At 35.5% G+C, this 9,293-nt stretch overlaps 1 protein-coding gene across 6 annotated transcripts; it reads right to left on the bottom strand.

Moving 5' to 3' along the window:
• Positions 1-1,428: 1,428 nt before the first annotated feature.
• LOC140833786 (uncharacterized) lies at positions 1,429-8,958 on the bottom strand. Of its 6 annotated transcripts, none has more exons than XR_012118570.1 (6): positions 6,396-6,541; positions 6,190-6,323; positions 5,996-6,084; positions 3,923-4,075; positions 3,528-3,749; positions 1,429-1,608 (listed from the first exon to the last, which is right to left on the bottom strand). XR_012118570.1 is itself a non-coding variant. In XM_073198195.1 (5 exons), the coding sequence occupies exons 2-5, from the start codon at positions 6,287-6,289 to the stop codon at positions 3,594-3,596; spliced, it is 498 nt and encodes a 165-aa protein (XP_073054296.1). In that variant the 5' UTR covers positions 6,290-6,327; positions 8,866-8,958; the 3' UTR covers positions 3,336-3,593. The 6 variants fall into 6 exon arrangements, 4 of the variants coding, with proteins under 4 accessions (XP_073054296.1, XP_073054294.1, XP_073054297.1 ...); XR_012118569.1 differs by lacking the exon at positions 1,429-1,608 and adding an exon at positions 3,336-3,443; XM_073198195.1 differs by lacking the exons at positions 1,429-1,608; positions 6,396-6,541 and adding an exon at positions 8,866-8,958 and having other exon boundaries at positions 3,336-3,749; positions 6,190-6,327.
• Positions 8,959-9,293: the final 335 nt, after the last annotated feature.

The following is a 9,293-nucleotide window of genomic DNA, read 5'->3' as shown; positions in this document are numbered from 1 at the left end:
TTCCGTATAAAGATCAGGAATATTGTAGAAATTGAGAATTTGTGAAATCTGTGCCGATGAATTATCTTCGAAAAAACGAGAAAATTTCAATTGCGATGATCTGAAATGGTTATGCTGTTTTGAACCAGTAGCAACCCCAAATTGTTGAATATTGGGGTTACATGTGTACGAAGGCGCATTCTCCGCTGCCACATTTGGATTATTAACCATGCATTCTTCAACCTTGACATCCAATTTCTGCAGATCGGTTGTGATTCCCTTCGTCGCCTTTATATCCCACGCCATTTGTTTGACTGCTCTGATGCCATGAGGATTAATTCCTGATTCGAGAACAAGGAATTACGAAGAATGGGTTCACAATTTAATGAATAAGTGGATAATGAATGAGTCACAAATTATGACTCAAGAATGTTAAGGTGGCTAGTTCAAGTTATCCGGAGTCCTAAGAAAAAGGCGAGAATTCGAGGGAAAGATACAATAAGAGATTTTTTTTATTTGTTAAATGATTTTCTTGTCTCGGTAGTTGTTCTATTTATATCAATTGTAACTATGCTAACTCGACTAACACACCAAGTATGTAGTTCTAACTTCTTTCGATCCTTCGTATCAGTTTACCTGAGAAAGGCTGTAAAGAGAAACAGCGTCCTCGTTTTTCAAGTAACACGAATGCCTCTGAAGTTCACGAAAACGGCTTTAAAATGTGGGTACGTTCCTTGTGGTTTGACTCGAGGTTCTTCAATCACTTTTATAAGCAACCCTTGGGGTATTTTCCAAGTCGAGTTGGTCGGTGAACGACTTCTTGGGGAACCAGATCCTCCCATTATTCTGCAGTATAATGCGACTCTTCAAAGAGGTAATATATGTGAGGATCTTGTGATTAGTCAAAACACATGGACTGTTGCACACGGCTGGGGTCTCGATTCAAGAAAATCGTACGAAAGGTACATTTGCTTCACATAATATGATCTTCAACTATATTATACTCGTCTCGCCCCTATGCGACCCTCCTAAACTGATAATCTTTTGTTGCATGTGGTGGGTGATGCTGCTTTCCACTGTAATAACAGTGGATGTTGGACCGGTGTTATGTATCAGCAAATGTTTCCATGGTTTATGACGGGAAGCAAGAAGACATCACCCATTTAAACAAAACGATTTGTTCGGTGCTACGTTCTTAGTTGGTTCAGAGGGAGTTCATATGATGGTAGATGGAAATCACATAACTTCATTTGCTTTCCATTAAGTAATCTCTCTAACCCCTTTGGCCCTTAGACTCGATTTGTTCCAATTTGCTGATGTATGATTCGCCTATATCCACTGTGCATGCAGGTTTTGGAGCCATGGCTTGTAGGAAAAATAAGGATCTCTGGTGATGTGAATGCGATTTCTGTGGTTGCCTCTGTTTGCCATCATCAGATCTGGTGGTGTGAATGTGATTTCTGTGGTTGCCTCTGGTTTGCCATCATCAGATTATTTGGAACATACACTTAAACCGGTAATATTATCTCCACAAACTGAGCTAAATCTATTTATTGGTGTTTTGTCTACTGCGAACAATTTGAGGCGTGGCAGTCCGGAGAACGTGGATGCAGGATCCTGCAGCCCGGTCTGGACAAGTAGCAGTTCGATTTTTCATTGGCCTGGTATAAGTGCAATAAGATGGAGAAGCCTTTTTAAGAAACCACCACCTTCTTAGGAGGATGGTTTCTTTATAATAAGAAAAGTGAAATTTTAATAGTTAGTAAACAAATTTAAGCCAAGGATTTAATAGGTCGAGAAACACAATTTTTAGACTGAATCAAGATCCTCGTCTTCGAGCAAAATTCTTCCTGTTATACAGACAACAACACTATTTCAAAGCACCATCATTTACAAGTAAGACTGTTTACTCAAAATACATGTTTTTTGCAGAATAAAAACCATACCGTCAATAAAGAGCTCTGGGACGAGACATGAACTTATGAAGATATCCAATTGATGCCTTTTAACGACAATTATAGCCTCATCACATGGAAGACCATAGCAATCAACATCTATGGAGTAAAATCTTCTCCCTTTCCTTGCTTATGGAGTGACTATTTCACCTTTAGAGCCTTATTTATTCTAAATAGTCAACAGACTGGTTGTTTCGGCCAAGTTTATCATGAAGACGGATGACGATGCATTTGTTCGTTCGTATAGATGAAGTACTAAATTCCTTGGACAGGATCAATGTGACTCATGGGTTGCTCTATGGTCCCGTCTATTCTGATTTAGAGCCTCATCAAGAACCTGATAGCAAGTGGTATACTACTCTTGAGCTATCTATTCAACTGATTTAACACATTTAATGACTGAATCACCCGATGCAATGGTCGTTCTGACCCCTTATCGAAATTACTACAAGGAATGGCCTAATGACAAGCACCCCCCTTGGGCATCTAGTCCAGGTTATGTCGTATCAAAGGATATAGCAGAGACAGTTTCAAAGAAAAACGCCGGGAGGGTCAGCTTAAGGTGGGAGTAAAAGGAATCACTGCTAAATTTCTCATTCTGTTATACAAGCGAGATCTTCTATTACCTAATGCTTGTCATTTGTTACACTAAATATTCTATTCACATAAATGACACGTGATGACCATGTGGATTCGGTGTAAAGGAGAACATAGGGACAAGGAGGGTATTACAAGATTTAAGATGAACATTAAACTTCATTCAAAGGGGTATATCTGTAGTTGTTTCAAGTATTAATGATCACGTAATTGCAGATGTTCAAGCAAGAAGACCTTGCAATGGGAATCTGGATTTTAGATATGAAGAACAAGGGATTACAAGTTAAATACGAGAAGGATGATAGGATTGTTTATGAGTGCATAGATGGCCATGCTCTTGCCCACGAAAAAGTCCTGGAGGGCTGCTCTGTTTGTGGAAGAAGATTCAAGAGAAAAACCTCAATAAATGCTGTAGCAATTAACTCGAATAGGTTGAAGATGATGGAAGTAGTCGTATAGGGAAAGGCAACTACGCATGATCAAGCATGCAAGCAATGAGTCGACTGGTGAACATTGGCTCGGGAAAAAGTCCATTGGCAAACCAAATATACTCTTGATTTAAGTTGCGAGTTTGAGTCATACCAAGTTACTGTCTATACGAAGAATAAGACATGTTTTGGCTTACTATTATAGCAGTTTGTCAAGGGTAGCCGGAAATACACGGCCGCCCCCATGCTAATTTTATTTTTTATGCTAATAAACACAATCTCTTATTTATTCTTAATTGGTTGTGTATTTTGCTGCACCCAAACTGTTTAAGCTTTTATGATTTACCTATTATCTGCTATCTATTTGGAGGCAAACAAGATGGAGTTTTCAGATCATAATAATTTTAAATTGTCTATGGTATTCTTTTTATAATTAATGAACTTCATTATTCTCTATCCCGAACCGAAAGCCCTCATGCAATTTCTCAACCCAAAAATAACAGGATGAACTCGGTAAAATAGCTCAAGGGTGGAGAAAGCATATAAATACAGAGCCCAAAATGCAAACCTTTGCGTCAAGATAACTAAATGTTGAGCAAGCATCAGCTAGTTTGCATTCATATCTAACACATATCTACCGAGGCAAGAATCCATGGTGAGCAATGGCAATTTCAAAAGCTCGCATTCGTTCTCCTCGAGCCAATCCATTGCGATCATAAAAAGAAATTTCATTTATGTTGAGATCTACACAAGCTTTAATAAGCTCCTCTCCAACACGCTCAGCAGCCTCCTAAGAATAATAATTTTTACAGTACAAGCAAGTTGAAAAACGACGTTATAAAATCTGGTAAAGCAGAATACTTAGGAGTACTACAAAAAACTGATTCGACACTTTACACATGTCTCATATTTTCTACTCTACAGAGGGAGAAATATTTCTTAAAAATGGAAAGGAATACATACTATAGTAGTGCAAGCAGTATTGCTCCGAATCGATTTCTGCAGAGTACTTCCGTAAAACAAGCACTTCTTGTTCTGGTCATCCACCAACATAGCATACAACTGCTTATTTGAACAGAATACAGAAAGCCTTGGTTTTAAGGCTGTCCCATTAAACTGGTAAAATGATCATAATGTTAATATCTCACTGAGCAATCAACAATCTTTCATAATTCAAGTAAGGCAATGAGCAAAACCATGGGGTCAGTGATAAGCACGGATTATATAGCGTTTAGGGATTTTATTTTCTCGTATTCAGGCTTATCTGACGATTTTATTTCGAGTTTTGCGCTTTATTCGGTTTATTATTGCTATTTGCAGGTTTGACCAAAAGATGATTAAAGCCAACGAAAGGGAAGGAAAGTCAAGCTGCACAATGCCATGTCATTAACACCCGGAGAAATAGGGAATAGTACAAAGAGCATATCCGGACCCCTACACGGACCCCGTGTAAGGATCCGCGCCTTAGAAGCCGAAGGAAGATTTTGACAGAGCCTACACGGACCCCATGACGGACCTGTACACGGGGTCCGTGTCCATTAGCATCCGAGAATGAATATCACAGTGACTACACGGACCCAACGACGGACCTCTATATGGGGTCCGTGTCCAATGTTTACGGGAAAAAAATTTTACCGTGCCTACACGGACCCCCACCCTGATGTCTACACGGGGTCCTGTCCTTCATATCACATTCTAATTTGGCGAAGATTTTGTGGGGATTTGAGAAAAGATATCTATGGGGATATAAGAGGAAAAAAAAGGTATTGGAGACGAACTTTCAGACTTTTGAAGACGGCGACGGCTTGGGAGAAAAGAGGGAGAACCACACTTCACACGCAAGATTTGCGCACCATCACTGAGATTTTCTCCCCTCTTGTTTTCTCATTTTTATTCATGAATTCGAATATTAGATTTTCTTCTAGTTTTGAATTTATAAAGTAGTTTTTCTTGTGATCGAGAACGATAGGGACAAACTTTTGATCTTGTTCATACACTTGATTATTTGACATATGAATTAATTTTACGTCATTAATTAATGTTTGCGTAGTTTTCATGCTTTTAATTTGGCCAATTATCTGCATGTTTGTTGTTCGGTCTTGACTCGAAAGAGAGTAGATTGAATTTAGCTTCAAAAATATTAATCAACACACGGAAACCGACTAGAAATAGTATTCGGTTTCAAGGTGTGATTTTGGGCGACAGATGTGATTCCATCGTTGAATAATGCGTTTTTGTTTAATTAAATTCAATTAAAATAATTGGACTGTTAAATGAACATAGGATTATAAACTCTAGAAATAGATTTATAGTTAAATTAGAGAATTTCATCGTGACATCAATAATATGTGGCTAAATAATTCCAACGCGTGACAATAGTCAAGTTTGGACTGTTGTGTGTTCCCGGTCATTTTGTTGAATTTGAAAATTTCCCAAGTTTCAACCTGTTCTGCAAATTCAATCTTAGTTATTAATTTAGCATAATTTGATTTGATTTAACTAGTTTAAATTATCACCAAATAACTTGTTATTGTTCGCCTAGATTAAATCAAATAATTTAAATCTTAGTACTTAAATAATAGTATCTGTAGGATCGATACTTGGACTTGTCGTCCATTTACTATAACTTGACCTAGTCCGCTTGCTAGATTTATTCTCAACCGAAATCTTCGGTCAGTCAGTTACCTCCTCCCTCCGCATCATCTACAAAATTGAATTAATTTGCACAAAATCTAATTGTTTAATTAAAAGTTAATCTTGCCCCTCAAAACATTCTTTTTTAAATCTAATTTTTGCATTGTTAATGTAAAAGAACTATTCTTGCAACAAAATTGAGAATTACAAGGTGGCCAAGTGCGGACAAGCAGGTTATCCTTCTGATTCTTAAAATTTCATGCATAATTTTCTAAAAAATGTGAATTTTACAATCTAAAATAAATTGTGCGACACTTCACTGATGTTCACCTGTTGTAGAACATGAGAAGAGGATGCCTTATTCTCATGTCACATGTAAGATTGAAAGACAAAAAAGTTGACCTTTTTATTTCGTCTTCTATTCAGAATCTTGTCACTCTCAGTCCGAGTATTGGCTTTAGCTTCAACAACCAATGGCTTCACAATCAAATCTAAAGAAAGCGAGTGTGGGTGAAAACTAGTGAAAGAGAAGTGAATTCTCATGAATTGAGACGAAAAATCCCATTTCAATGCACAAAGATTACTAGCACCCTCACTCGCAGATTGCATAGGAAGGATATTTGAGCTACGAAGACCAGCTCCGAAGTATCCACAAGCCTCGAGCCTCAGTGCGGCAGTAAGGGTATCCAACGCCATGGATTCAAGCGCAACAACCAAAACCCAGAAGATTCTGCTAGAGAATACGAGAAATGAGACCAAATACAGAATAAATTAGTTTAGTCATTTAATCAAACATCTCAACTGCGAGTCCGAAAAGCTACAGGAGCCACGTAACACCAATTCAACGAGGTTGCCTTATGCCCGCAAAAACCCAGATCAAATAACCTTGAGCTGAGTTGCTGAACCCAAAGAGAGAAATTCCGAAGATATTTCTTTTTTCTTGATGACTACAGCAAAATTCAATTTACACAAGGAAAAAAGGGGACAATATATTTATATATGATTCTTTTTAAATTTAATTAAATAAAAGGGATTTTGACTTCTTTAAATAAAAGAAAGGGAGTTGACTGTTGTTAGTTAGGTGAGTTCATTTATTAAGTTAAGTGAGATCATTTATTAGTTCATTAATTAATTAGTTATTTATATTTTATTTTTTAAAAATATTTTTTTATTGATATCGACGATTTCATGTTTCATTTATATATTCTTCCCAGCAAAATAATCGATTCAGGTTTAAGTTATTTTTGTGTTCCTGACGTAAAAAATCATTTGAATTAAATGTAATTTGTTTGAATTTAAAGGCTATCGATTTGATTTTACTAATATGTAATGTGTTTGAGTTGAATTTTTAATTTTGGGTCGAGGGGATGGTGAGTGGGTGGAGTGGACAAGATTGTTCTTTAAATTTTAAGTTTGGGTCGAGTGGGTGGTAAATTGTTGGGTCGAGTGGGTCGAGTGGTGTTGTTTGGGGTTTGGTTTAGGGTTTAGGGTTTGGGTCGAGTTTGGGTCGAGTTTGGGTCGAGTGGTAGAGAGATTTTGAATTTTGATCATTTCATAATACATAAGTCATTCTATATATGATTAGAACGTAAATATATATAAAAAATTTATTTGTGTAAACATTTTAATATGAGTTATATATTATAATTTAAGTGTGTTGGTTAAAATTTCATAACAATATTAGACGAATGTATCTCTTATCGGGTTGAATTTATGCTCGACTAAAATTCTTAACAAATTTTTAATTCCAATAAAATTTTTAACAAATTTCATAATAATAGAACCTAAAAAACTCATAACATGTAAGACTCGATTCAAATTAAACTACTCTACCCAAAAATTGAGTATATTGTGTGGCGCGACCCACTCAACCCAATTTTGGGTTGAGTGGGTCGTACCACACATATATTGTGTGGCGCCACCCACTCAACACAATTTTGGGTTGAGTGGGTTGCGCCTATATGTGTGGCGCAACCCACTCAACCCAAAATGCAACCCACTCAACACAATTTTGGGTTGAGTGGGTTGCGTCTATATGTGTGGGTTGTGTGGCGCAACCCACTCAACCCAAGTGCCACACAATATATATGTGTGGCACGACCCACTCAACCCAAATTGGGTAGAGTGGGTCGAGTCAAAGAGCTACAATTTGTGTGATTAGAAACAATAATCCTAATACAATTCAAATCACAACTTGCTTTCATTTTTTATGATGTTATATAATTGATCAATTCATGAATCATTCTCTAAATATATTTTTTGTATGAGATCGTTGTTAGATTGAATGTAGTAAAAAAATTTCACATAAATTAACTAAAAATCAATGTAAAATATCATATAAATGTTTTAATCCAACTATCATATAAATGTTTTAATCCAATGACCATAATTTATCACAAATACAACAACAACAATAATGCCTAGATTCTTCAATCTTCTGATCGTTCAATTGATAGGCATTTTCCCTAAACATGGTATAACTTGCTGTCGCTAAACAGTAAACTTCACATTCACCGCTGCAATGAAAAAACAAACATAAATTATACATTGATATACATTAAACAATAATGAAATAATAATTTTTTAAGAAAATTAACTTGATTTTTTTAGTAAAAAAATTATTTGGCCTAGTTATTGGGTCGTGCTCTTCTTGGGTCAGCACGACCCAAGCACAACCCAATTGGGTTTGGGTCGTGCTCTTGGGGAAGAGCTTTCCCGAGAGCAGCAGCTAAGCTGCTGCTCACGGTCGAGCTCTTCCTCTTCACGAAGAGCTCGACCCAGGGCTCGACCCAAATCTAACTTCGATAACAAATTCAAATTTCAAAATAAATTTCTTATTAATACGTGATTTTCTCGTTGGATTTCTTGCAGATGAATATTTTTTAGACTCATCGTTAATTCTTAGCAAAAAACCAGAACAATGATGCAAGATGGAAGATGGTTTGAGTGTGCAGCAACAGCAGATGAGGAAAAAAAAAATCTTGGGTTGAGATGAGAAAGAGTGGGTCGCGGAAAAAGGATGGGATTATAAATTATTTTTATTTAATTAAATTATAAATTAAATTATATTATATAAAAAAATAAAATAAATATTTAAATATTCTAATCACAAAATTAGTTTTTAAACAAATTTAAAATAAAGGATAAAAAAGTAAAATTACATTCAATCTCTTTTTCTTAATAAATACTTCCATCACTCCCGTTTTCCTCATTTTCCCAGGAAAAAAGTATATATTATCATATATTAAATTGATAAAAATAGATATAACTGCCGAGAGATCGGATTCTGTTCAGGGGGTTAGACCAACTCCAATCCTAAGACTAATGGTGTCAATCTTATTATAGCGTTAAAATAATTGGACCAATCCTAACTTTCCAATTTGTGCAGCAAAAGTGCTGCGCCACATGCATTTAAATTTTTTTTTTAAAAGTGTTTTAGATTATTTTACTTGTTTAATTTTTCAATTAAATAATAAATTTATAAATTATTATTTTAATAAATTTAGTAAATATTAAATTAAGTTTATTTAAAATTTTGAAATATTAATTATGTAAATTTTAATATTTTGATTTGAAAATAATTAAGTATAAAACTATAAATTTTAAAACAACCAAATTAAATTATTAGTGCGTTAAAAATGGTACAAATTACAAAGAACCAACAACAAACATTACGAAACAACAAATAACAATGACAACA

The sequence above is a fragment of the Primulina eburnea genome, chromosome 6 (assembly GCF_022965805.1).
Source record: "Primulina eburnea isolate SZY01 chromosome 6, ASM2296580v1, whole genome shotgun sequence".
Classification (NCBI taxonomy): domain Eukaryota; kingdom Viridiplantae; phylum Streptophyta; class Magnoliopsida; order Lamiales; family Gesneriaceae; genus Primulina; species Primulina eburnea.
This window is presented reverse-complemented; position numbering and strand designations above follow the sequence as displayed.

Excerpts from the sequence above, each read along its gene's own strand:
- LOC140833786 (XM_073198195.1), bottom strand. The coding sequence starts at position 6,289 with ATGGCGTTGGATACCCTTACTGCCGCACTGAGGCTCGAGGCTTGTGGA. Across the intron at positions 6,085-6,189 it reads CCTTCCTATGCAATCTGCGA|ATTTGATTGTGAAGCCATTG; the intron begins GTGAGGGTGCTA and ends CGCTTTCTTTAG. Across the intron at positions 3,750-3,922 it reads ATACTGCTTGCACTACTATA|GAGGCTGCTGAGCGTGTTGG; the intron begins GTATGTATTCCT and ends TATTATTCTTAG.